Source organism: Capsicum annuum, chromosome 7 (genome assembly GCF_002878395.1).
Source record: "Capsicum annuum cultivar UCD-10X-F1 chromosome 7, UCD10Xv1.1, whole genome shotgun sequence".
Classification (NCBI taxonomy): Eukaryota; Viridiplantae; Streptophyta; class Magnoliopsida; order Solanales; family Solanaceae; genus Capsicum; species Capsicum annuum.
The window spans coordinates 8,097,070-8,109,453 of record NC_061117.1 but is presented as its reverse complement, the minus strand read 5'-3'; the positions used below and the strand labels follow the sequence as shown (position 1 = coordinate 8,109,453).

The 12,384-nt window shown below is 31.6% G+C and overlaps 1 protein-coding gene across 3 annotated transcripts; it reads right to left on the bottom strand.

Moving 5' to 3' along the window:
• Positions 1-6,427: 6,427 nt before the first annotated feature.
• On the bottom strand, positions 6,428-11,835 carry LOC107877686 (probable E3 ubiquitin-protein ligase RHY1A). 3 transcript variants are annotated; one of them, XM_047415178.1, is made up of 5 exons: positions 11,378-11,835; positions 10,267-10,353; positions 8,174-8,353; positions 7,405-7,520; positions 6,428-6,919 (listed from the first exon to the last, which is right to left on the bottom strand). In XM_047415178.1, the coding sequence occupies exons 3-5, from the start codon at positions 8,339-8,341 to the stop codon at positions 6,607-6,609; spliced, it is 597 nt and encodes a 198-aa protein (XP_047271134.1). In that variant the 5' UTR covers positions 8,342-8,353; positions 10,267-10,353; positions 11,378-11,835; the 3' UTR covers positions 6,428-6,606. The 3 variants fall into 3 exon arrangements, with proteins under 3 accessions (XP_047271134.1, XP_016579864.1, XP_047271133.1); XM_016724378.2 differs by lacking the exon at positions 10,267-10,353 and having other exon boundaries at positions 11,378-11,771; XM_047415177.1 differs by lacking the exons at positions 10,267-10,353; positions 11,378-11,835 and adding an exon at positions 8,602-8,753.
• Between the last annotated feature and the right edge of the window lie 549 nt (positions 11,836-12,384).

The following is a 12,384-nucleotide window of genomic DNA, read 5'->3' as shown; positions in this document are numbered from 1 at the left end:
GTTGATCAACAAAATGGGAGTGAACCTGAGAGATATTCTTGGGATAGTCTTGTACTTGAAAGCTCTTTGAAACTTGATAATTGTCTTTTAGAGAATGAAGAACTCACGTGTTTCGAATCTGCCCGTGGATTAGATTATGCTCTCCTTAAGTATAATGTCTTATTTAAAGATGATATAAACACTCCTAATGAGCCTAGTGGTGAAAAGGATGATATAACTTACCTTGGAGGCTATAGCCTATACGCTAACCCACTATGGTGTGACAACATTCCTCCTAAAAATGGAAATCTCTTCTTAGAAGATGCGAGTACTCTTAAGGATAATGAATGTGTAGCCTTGGAAGCTACTCCATCTTCTACTTTGTATGACTTTATTGTTGAGAGTACTCATGGTGAATATTGGAAAACTAGTAGTGAGTACACACATGAGGGCACCTTAGTAGAAGTTGACTTGAGTGATACCATTCTCTACTCTCTATTTGCCTTGGATGATATGTATGCTATTGTAGAGAGTATATCATTTAGTTTGGGTAGAGACCACGGGAAAGGGAAGTGTTGTCTAAACCCGTGTCTATGGCCACTCTTCCCATTTGACCCCGGTGTCAAATATATAATTGATGATGTTGGTGCACCCAACTTGTTGCTTGGTCTAGGTGACAAACAAAGTATCAATTTTGGTGAATCACATAACCAAATCATTTGTGCATCTTTCATTGAACTTTTAATATTTAATTCAAATGATCCTTGGTTATATTGCAAGTATGTACAACCTTGACATGTAGAGTTGATTTGTTGTGCTAACCTTAACCCTCATGCCATGAGGAGTTTGTATTTGTTTGTCCTCTCTTTGGTTTTGTAAGGTTTGGATTCGAGGTCGAATCCTTTTTAAGAAGGGGAGGATGATACAAGTTAAATGGATGCCTTAACTTTTGATGACTTATTTGGAGGCCAACACCTAAAGAATCAAGACTTGGTCACCTCAAGGGCACAAGAATATGCAAGGAAAGCCCGTTTTGAGCAAGATATAAAGCAATCCCGCGTGTGAAAGGTTGCTTGGTTGCTTGCTTTGATGCTAACCTGATGACCATAAGACTTGAAGAATAAACCATCCTCGGTTTTGAGAGAATGAAAGAGGCGCCATTCATTAAGTCCAAACACACAAGGTGCCATTTATGAAGATGGAGGCTCGTGAGAGTATGTTGCATTCATCCAAGGGAGTGTACTTGCTAATACGTGAAGAGGGACCTTGAATATAATCCAAGGCAGCCTTGGATACACTCCAAGAGAACCTTAAATTAAGGGTATTATGGTCTTTTGAGACTCCTCTTTTACACTCCAAAGGAGCACCCTTCATTAAGAGTATTTTAGTCATTGTTTGTAATAAGTATAAATAGGCACTTTGACTTGTATTTTCATAAGACTTTGATGAATTGAAATTGAGTATTACTCTTAGTGTAGTTTTCTCTTAGATTAGCTATAGTTCTTGAAAAAGACATTAGAATCAAGGTCAATCCTGTTTTGGCATTTTGGTAAAGAAAGGTGGTGCTTAAGGACTTGATCCCTTTGGTTCACCTAAGAATGAAGTGTTATCCATCAATGGTGAGGTGTGTCTAGGTGTTTGATACACATCTTGGTGCTAATCATTAGGGTTGGTGTATGTTTCATTACTATTTTTCATTTAATGCAATTTTCTTATTGATTCTGCTTCATCTCTCTTTCTTCTGGCTTCTGATTTTTGCTTCTTTAGTGTTCAATTTCGATTTTTAGCCTTGTTTTCCTTGTCTCACTCATACATCACTTTCTGATAAACTATGTTCCCTTTCTCATTCCTGGACATTATAGTGTCTGGCAGTGCAACATTTAATTCCACCTCAACAAGTAATCTAGCATAGTTGAGGCCTGCTTTCTCCTCAGTGTTACTATCCACCATTAAAGGCTTCTCTACCAAGCTTCCTATCTTACTAAGCCCTCATTGACTCCAATATATTTTTATTTAATTAAAATATAACACATAGATAAATATCTTAACTTGAGTTGAGCGAATAAGTAAACAATCAATCTGAAAATAGATATCTTAATATTTTAATTTGACCTATGTTGACGTCACAAACAGAATCATCCTCCAAACCCTCCACAATATTTCTCATGAGTTACATGGAATTTTACCAAGAACTAAGTTATGCTTAAATTACGGTGCAAGTGAATTCAGAATCGCATCACAAAATTAGATAGATTATATATATATATATATATATATTTTAAAATTCATCTATTATACTCTGTTGACATTCGCACTTTTTAGCAGATAGGTTATTGGTGAATTCGGATTCATTTTAATGTTAAATTTTTGTAATTTAATAGAGAAAATAGTGCATCTAATATCGTTTGCTTTCTATTTTATAGGTTTTGTATGGTTGAGAAGAGTATTAAGAGAAACTAATCAAGTAAAAAAACAAATCAAAAAGAGGTCAAATTGAGACAAATAAAATGGCTAAAAGTACAAAAAGTGGTCAAAATGCAAATAAGAAAATCTAAGAATAAGAGGCTATTTTGGTCATTTTTTCATGAAGGCAAAAGTGGTGACAAGAGACCTATAAAATCAAGACTTGGAGGACATTATTTCATTTTTGACCACTTTGAAGCTTTGGGAATGAGGGGCAAAGCTAGCATATATACACAGGGTTTATTTGAATTTTCTTGGACAAAAATTATATAATATGTATAATTAAAATCATTTTTTATTTATATATAGTGAATGTTGAACCTCCTTGGACTAGTTCGTGTATACACGTTCGAATTCTCTTAATTAAAATCTTGGCTCCGTCAGGAAACCAAGACAAACTATATAGGCCATAGTAAGAGAAAATTGCAAGCATCTGATGAGAAATTCCTAATTCTTTTACTTTTAATTTTTAATTCCTTGTTTTGCATTGAATATCCTTGATGTATTTAGTTAAATTTCATATTTGAATAGTATTTAGTAGATCTAAGGTTTTGATGCAATACTTGTTGCTTTTGTTTTGATTTTTTCTTGCATTTTATGAAATGCGTATTTGATTAATCTTACTTTGTATTAATTTCCAAGGGAGTAGCTAATTCTACGTTATCCCCAATTCTCTTTAATTAAACTCAAGAGAGGAAATTAAGGTTGGGCTTAGATTAACTAACACAATTTGGGACTTAAAACCTCATCTAATAGGTTTAAGGAGAAATAACATAAAATATACAATCTTAATTTATCATATTTACATAAATTTTCATCTTTACAAAATAATTACAAAATTTTCAACTAATTATGTATCTTATTGGGAGCTAATTATATATCTTGATAGATCCAAAATTGAAAAAAAAAATATCGAAAGCTAATTATGTATTTTTACAAAAAAAAATGTATCTTTCTTAGATTTATCAGAAGCTAATTATGCATCTCGATAGACCCGAGATCGAAATTTTTAGTAATTATGTAAAATATAAAAATTTACTGTAATTAAGCTCCAAACTGTTGGAATTTATATTGTAAAAAAAATTAAGATAGACTCGCCAAATGATCGAGAGACATTAGTGAGTAATTGAAATTTCAAAGCTAATTGATAGACCTATAATTAACTTATGGCAAATAATTATTTGCAATGGATCGTCCTTGATGTTAATCATTTTCCTATTTTTGGTATTTCTTATTTTCCATTGTTTGAGTGGTCATTATCTTTATTAGTTTTTTAAACAAAAATCAAAATACTATCATGTGTTTGATTTGGAGTAATTGGTGGTAATTTCAATAGCGAATTATTAATTTTTATTTTTGAAGTGGGTTGTTAAAAATACGATAATTTAGAGTCAATACATTGACATAAATTGCATTTTAGAGCGAAAAGGTTAACAAAGGATATTATCGTAATGCATTTTTTACGAATAAAATTGAATATTTGCACTTTTTCTGTGTAATTTTTTACGAACAAAATTGAGTCTTTGTGTGATTTGTGGCTATCTTCAAATTCGATAAAGTTATTGAAATTTGAGGTACCACTACTCTACTAACAGATAATATTTGTTCTATCCTCGGGTGAAGTAAATAAACACCTCAAATTAAAAAATATACCATGAATTATATGGGCTGTAATAATTAATTCACCTCATACTATATTTTAAGTAATATCACATGACTATAATGATCAAATGAAGAATTAATAACAACTTAGTGACTAGTACCTAAAATCACAAGCTAATAAGTTTCTTTCTTTTTCCATCTGGTGGGGTTTGGTACTCAGTGAAGTACTCGATTAATTCGAATCGCGCACTGTAGGGCCCACTCTGAGGGTGACTCTCCCAATCAGATTTTCTCCATACCCAGAACTCGAACCCGAAACCTCTGATAAAGAATGAAACAGTCCATTACTACACCACTGACTCATGTTGATAATAAGTTTCTATTCGCGTAAGTCCCTATTGGCCTAATAGCAAACAACATTATCTTTTTACTTCTTATGGAATATGTCTAAGTTCATATTGGTTTGATTTGGTGTAAGTCACTTCCACTAACAAACCATATGAATCAATAATTGTACCATAAAAATGACACAACTAACTGACTGAATCGAATATCGAAGTTTTAAAAAAGTTAGTTTCGAAAATCAATTAAATTAATAATAACATATTCAGTGAAATTTCACAAGTGAGGTTTGAATATGGGAGAGTGTAAACAGATCTTACCACTGTCTTGAGGAGATAGAGAGGTGAGGAACCGAGAGATAACACTCAAAATGGAAAGTGTACTAAAAATTTGAGAAAATCTACTAATTCTCCCATATTGATGGGAGAAGGAAACTTTCAAGTGTTTATATTAAGGAACACTTGCTCCACATGGTAAGTGAGGCAAGAACCAAGAGGTGCCTCGCACCGATTCCAAATAAGTTTCTGTTTCAAAATTTATTTGAAAGTCCGAAAATCCAAAAACGCAACAATAAACTGTTCCTCCATTACCGTGCAGAAACCTGAAAATCCAAAGACGCAACAGTAAATTGTTCCTCCATTATGCGCAGTGTAGAAACAACTGCGAAGAACTGACACACTGCTTTTCAAATGAACCATTGCCTCTTTATAGACCTGCATTTTTCCTCAGATTTAGGTACGAAATTTTTCTACAATAAGCACTTCTTGTTTTCTGAAATACTCTGTGTGATCATCTAATCGTTGAGTGAGTTCGAAGAGAATCTGATCATTTGAGTTACCACTACAGTCGGATTGTTAGGCCATTTTATCCTGGGAGGAAAAATTCCGCAACTCGGGTACTTGAGGAGAATTATTTCCTTAAGGACACTTCGTGAAGTTGAAGGACTTGGCCTTTTCTGCTTCATCTAATTTTTCTATAAAATTCTGAAAACACACTTGTTTGAAAGGTCGTTTTGATCTTGTGTTGAAGGTGTTGAGATACTTCATAAGTGTCCTTGATTTATTCTTGAACTAGTGTTGAAGTTGTTGTGCTGAAATACAAATTTTGTGTATCCGAAAATAACATGTTTATGGCATATATTTGCTTAGCGGGATCACTTCAGACCCTTACGCGCTCACTGTGCGTGTATTCACGCAGTGGTCCAACCGAAAAATATATGTCACAGAAATACAGTAAAAAATAATCTAGGGGGTCATAGAACCCCGACAAAATTAAGATATATTACAACAAATTTCACCAAAATTTAGGTATATTTCAAATTTTTTTCTCAACAACTTTATCTTTTTAACTTCTTATGGAATATGTCTAAGTGTCATTTTGGTTTTGATTAGGTGTAAGTCACATTGATTAACAAACCAAATGGATCAACAAGTGTACTTTAAAAATGACACAAAAAAATTGTTCTTTTTCTATACATACTTTTCGATTAATAGAAGAGTAAAAATTGTGACTCTATCGAATATTGAAGTTTTATAAAAGTTAGTATGAAAAAATCAAAAAAAACAAAATTGAATTACCACCTGACTCGATTAAATTTGATTTTTTGGTTCTTCGATATATATGGCATGCCCATCCTAATTTTCATTGCTAACAAAATAATACTAGGGTACATTATTATGTGGGACCAGAGAAGATAGTGAAAACTAATTGAATTATTGAGAATTTTCTTTCATGGTGGATCAAAAAACATGTTAGATAGTGATTTTTTGTTCGATTTAAATCACTTGTTCCAAATGCTACTCAATAGCAATTGACAAAGATTTTTTAATAAGAATCAATAAATGTACAACCTCACGATTGGAAGTAAAGGGTGTTTATCACCCGAGCAATCTGTTTTTGTCAGTCAAGAATGTTTATCATTCGAGCAATCTGTTTTTGTTAGTGAAGGATGTTTATCATCCGAGCCTATATATTTGTTCTTGTGGATGTTTATCATCCGAGCAATCTATTCTTGTCTAACTAATTTTCCTTTACTACTTAGTTGAGATAAAAAAATCATGGTTGAGTAAATTGTTGTCATAGCTTACACTCTATAGAGATTTCTTGAAATCTCCATATATTCAATAGGTTCTATTACAAGACACATATTATATCTATTTATTTATTGTTTTTGTACATTTTTAGAAATCTTGGACACCTAAAAGCTGGAAGAAAGAGACATTATGTGCTAGTACTAGTCAAAATTGTTGTCATTCTACAACATGGACAATGTGCATTAGCTTCTAGCCATGGAACCAAACACTTGGAATGGAACTTGTGGGCACATGTCAATTGCGTTAGGTTATCGCAAATTTTGAATTGGTCCAAGCAAATTGCACATTCATCTTGTTCTTGAAATTTCCATATCATTTTTGCCCAATTGAACTTCTTTGATCCACTTTTCTTTAGTCCTGAAAAAACTTCTCCTTGCAAATTTGGCCTATTCTCCACCATCCCTTGTCTTTGATCTTTTGGTTGTGTATTTTTGGGACTCCTAAATTCAATACCACAAGAAAAAAAATACTACTTAGTGACATGAGGGTAAAGAGTCAAACAATTGATGGTTGAAGTTGCAATTTAGAAATTATATGGTTTTCATTATAACAGGTTTAAGTTATATACACCGTCAGTATAAAGATTTTCAATATGTTAGGATAGTGATTAGTTTAACATGTGATCGATGGTAAACTAGTAGTTATTTTTATCAGGTTACTAGTTGGTACTACAGTTATTTGTTATAGTTATGTTATAAATGATCTGATTATGTACTAATCAAATCTTTTACTCATGAATGCATGAAACTTAAACTCATTACTAACATAAATTAAACCTATATTAAATCAAGACATAAGAAGATATTATCGCTTTTACTTGATAAATTTATGTGTAATTACCTCATATAAAATGACTGTCAGTATATAAAACTAAACTCTTTGACAACATGAACCTATATCAAGAAAGGAGAAGTGAGTCTTTCACCTCTTATTTTGTGACTTCCATCTTGCACTAAGCCTCTCATCCAACCTTTGCTTGGCTTCTCTAGCAGCTTCATCTAGTTTCTCATCTTGGTATACTTGGCTTATTGCACCCCTTTGCTGTTAATTCAATTATGCAAGAAAGCACACAATAATTAGTACAACAACACTATAGTAACAAAAATTAAACCTCAATTGATAGTAATTTAGGATCAACTATATGAATTCTGGCTATCCATATCGCTCCACTTAAGCTCATCTTAGTTCAATACTAATATATGTCATTACATCCACATAAAATTTTAATTGTGTCACATGCAACTTTCCTAAGAAATACACAAGAAAAGTATCATGTCATTATAATAGTAATAACAACAACAAATGTCTTAAATCCAAGTAAATAATTAAGGCCGGCTATATGAATTCTGGTTGTCCATATAGCTTCATTTAAGCTCATCTGAATTCAATACTTGACACATATCATTACAACTACATAAAAATTTAACTGTGCCACATGCAACTTTCCTAATAAATACACAAGAAAAGTATCATGTCATTATAATAGCAATAACAACAACAAATGTCTTAAATCCAAGTGAGTAATTGAGGTCGGCTATATGAATTTTGATTGTCCATATCGATTCATTCAAGCTCATCTGAATTCAATACTCAACACATATCATTACATCCACATAAAAATTTAGCTATGATAGATGCAAACTTGCCTATGAAATGCACACAACAAACATTGAGAGGGTACTAATAATTAATACCTTTGATGAACTTGAGTTGAGAGGATATTCATGGTTACTAGTGTATAGACAAAAAGAAGACCTCCTTGTGGATGAAAAACTAGAGGTACTAGATGAATCTATACATCCACTACTTTGATGAAATCTCCTTCTTCTAGCACATTCAACACCAGGAAGCATGCCAGCCATTTTTACACTAAACTGAAAAGAGGAAAGAGAGAGAAGGAAAAAATAGTGAAATACCAATAAGTTATACACAATATATAAATAGATAGACCTAACTCTCTTGCAACTTTTGTATACACTAATATATGTATAGGCCACCACCAAAAGCTTATCGGAGGTCTCGAGTTTGAGCTTCGGACATGGGCGGAGCTATACTTGAGATAAATTATACTATATATACATGGTTAAAATTATTTTTTATGTATATAGAGTAAATGTCGAACCCCCTTTGGTTAGTTCATATGTTCACTTGTGAATCCCTTGACGAAAATCCTGGCTCTGCCACTGAATTTGGATATGAAAAAATCCTTGGTAGAAAGCGCTTCTCCCGAATAGACCATATGCAGCGCGAATCTGAATTAGTCGGGCTCCAATAAAAATACCGAACATAGAATGAGAAACAATATATATATATATATATGGAGACAGAGGATCTCTCTCTCTTCCTATAGATTCTGAATACTTTTTGTCTTAATTTATGTGAAGGCATTAGAATACGAAGGTCAAACACTTAATTTTAAATAAGAATTCAAGTATAAACTTAAATTTTATAAAATAATATTTTGTGTCGTAGCTAAAAATATTTTCTTTCTTACTTGATTGAGACTGAGATTTGAAAATTATACGAAAACTTCTACAAGTCAATATAGCTAATAATTTAAAAATAAAAAAATATAATAAATAAATTATTTAACTATATAATAATAGGATAGTTGCCTTTTCTCTTAATTGATGAAAACTATATATCAATTTTATTGTTTTTGTTGTTTTATAATGATAGAAGAAAAGACCTCTCCTAAATGCAGAAGTTTCTTGGCAAGTGAAATTCTTTTTACAAAAATAATAAATAATAATTGTATCTTGAAATAATGGGCAAAAATAATAATTTTTGGACTAAAGTTTTTGGGTAGACAAAAGAGGTCCCTACCATTTCATTAAGTTTTGAGAAGCTATCATTTTCAGCTTCTTTTCTCCTATTTTCATCTTTTACTAAAATAATTAGTATGTGGTAGAAATATGCCATGACCTTTTTTCCTCTCCTTTTTTTATTCTTTTCCCCTTTTTTGTTAGCTTTTCTTTTTCTTCTAAACTTTGGATTCACACACTTTGTGAAATTGAAAGATATCTAACTGGAGGAACCTACAATACGAAACTGTTCGGTCATGAGAATTATTATTTTTGAAAATTCGTAATTATTTACTTTATTTTAAATTTTGTATTTAGTTGTAAAATTCTCAAATTCAGATTGAAGTTAGATTTTATATTTAGAAAAGTGTTCTTAAACTATTTTTCAACTTCGTCTTCATAAATTTTAAATAAAGTATTTTTTTTCTCAACAATAATAATATACTTTGTGTAATTTCACAAGTAAAATCTCCAAAAAAATAGCATGTGTATAGTCCTACTTTTACCTTCAGAAGGTTGAGATCGCAAGTCTAACTCGTCTATAATTTGCAAAAATATAACCAAATACAATTCTATATTCAAATTAAATTTCTTAAATGATATTGGTATGCATTTTTTAAAAAAACAAAAAATAGATTTGGTATGACGTTCAATATTTATCAAGAAATATTAAATACGTAGCGAAGTATATTTTTACGATCCGAGCAAAGATTATGGATGTAATGGGCCTTTCAAATCAATGTAGACCCGAGAGGACCCCTTAGCATATCATTATAAGTATTTCGATAAGTATTTGCAGAAGAAAGACCCATTAGAGAAAATTCATTTAAAATATAATAAAAATTAATCAAGTGTTTGGAACAAAATACTTAAACAATATCTACATAGGTCTACGAAGACTCTAATAAAAGAGTAAAAAATCTAAGTCCCCAAAGATACTGTAAAATGAATAATCAAGACTAATGTAAAGAAAAATCATATGCCTTTCGGAAGATGGAGGGCTCATCAATTGTTGGAGCTCCCCAGACAAATCTAATACTGCACAGTATCACAAGAATGTGCCTTTGAACCTACATCATGAAACGATATAGCTGCTCGAAGACAGTCAATACGTAAAATGTACTGGCATGAAGAACAAGTAAATGAATATATAAGATATGCTTTATATAAAGGAACCATAAGAGTAAAATCAAAGTATAATGAAATGTATCAGGTGTGACTCCAAAGGCTGAAAACATAAACATTAAATTCTTTAATTCTAAACTAAATGGTATCACCGACTTTCATTTAAATACTACGGGTTATGTGGGTCTGATCAACGCTCGATCAACTAAGTTTCAATCCATGTTTATCGCATGAATCAAGACTAAATCATTATGGCCAGCACAATCATCCTCATAGAGGAAATCATAAGGTCATCCAATTAAGGATCAAATCATACCTATGTTGACAAAACACAGATTTTGAGAGCCATTTGGACTTACACATTCTCAATTAACCATCTAATTCTCTTTAAATCCATATTTTTAGTATTTTCGCATCATCAAGCATGATTTGAAAACATTTACATTTTCATTAAGAACATAGATAACAACTGATATCGTCATTAAAAGACTTGCAAGTAATCTGTTTCATCGTTCATAATCATAAGATCTATTATCAATTCCTTAGGCCCAATATGTCAAAAATCACGCATATAAGACTCCTTGAAAATCAATCAAACCATTTATGAAATTCATTTAGTACTAAATAGGAGTCACAATTTCTCAAGGCTTATGTAAAATAATTTTGTATTAAAATATTAATATATCGTAAAAACTCATCAAGTAGCAATTACATTTGACCAAATTAGTATATCAAACACTTTAATATGGATGAAAGTAAAATTGATTCAACCTCACTCTTCAAATTCAATTCATCAATTAGTTAGAGTAATTTTAAAAAAATAATTTCGTCACAATTTCATGTTTTTTTACATCAATTCAAAACATGCTTTGCAAGCCTAACTCAATACTTGAAATATATAACATGTATAACTGTTAAAAGACGATCTTAAATTTCAGAAGAGGTTTTTTAAAAAGTTACTCTACATACCTTTGACGAATAACTTAAGAAGCAAAACTTTGAGAGATGACCTTATCATAGTCTTTGATACCTAATTAAGAGCCTGAAAACTTTACTTTAGAGAAGATGTTTAATTCGATTTAGGGCAAAAATCCGAATTAGAAAGAATCTTCGGAAAGGTCTTGGACTTGGGAGCTTTGGAGATTTGGGAGAAAAGAGGAATTAGGAATTGGAGAATGATTTGCTCGTTTAGGACGACATTTAGGATTTAAAACAAATTGGCTGAGAGAACTAGTTTGCTCCTGATTTAATAAAAGAGCAATGAAAATTTACGTCTGGAAAGGGGGGTGCATCGCACGACCAATCACATTGTACCTACTTGTGCGTCGCATGGCCCATTGTGCAACTTGAATAATGTCTAGCTAAAATGATCATAACTTTTTTCTTGGAACTTGGTTTGATGAACAATTAGAGCCACTAAAAAAAAAGACTCAAAAATTAAAATTATTGAATTGAATTATTTAGAGATAAAATCCAATTAATCCCCTGAACTATGTCCAAAAAGGTTATGACACACGTCAACTTAAAGGGGGTCCTACTATCCACTTGAACTATTTAAAAGAATAATTTTGACATTTTTAGTGCCTCCATGGCACATACGTAGCACAATACACTGAAGTATCCACGTAGGCACACGTGTGTGCCACGTAGGTACTAAAAATATCACAATTACACTTTTAATTAGTTTAGGGGTAATAGAATTCCTTTTAAGTTAAGGTATGTTATAACCTTTTTTGATATAATTCAGAAGGTTACTCGGATATTTTCTCAATTATTTAATATCATATCATGCTGTATCAGGTCCACCCGAGACTAGTGTAAAATGCCAGCCACGTGACTAACTAAACGACCAAACATTATCATCGGCGAACTGCACACGTGATTAGATATGTGTTCTGTCGTTTGGTTTTATATTTTCAATGAAATTAAATGTTTGAAAAAAAATAATTTTTTTCTTTTCTTTAACAATTTATATT

What these genes read in the sequence shown, in the direction of transcription:
- LOC107877686 (XM_047415178.1), bottom strand. Translation starts at nt 8,341, where the DNA reads ATGGCTGGCATGCTTCCTGGTGTTGAATGTGCTAGAAGAAGGAGATTT. An exon ending in TCAACTCAAGTTCATCAAAG is followed by an intron (nt 7,521 to 8,173) that starts GTATTAATTATT and finishes TTGAATTAACAG; the next exon opens with CAAAGGGGTGCAATAAGCCA. An exon ending in TGGAAGTCACAAAATAAGAG is followed by an intron (nt 6,920 to 7,404) that starts GTGAAAGACTCA and finishes TATTGAATTTAG; the next exon opens with GAGTCCCAAAAATACACAAC.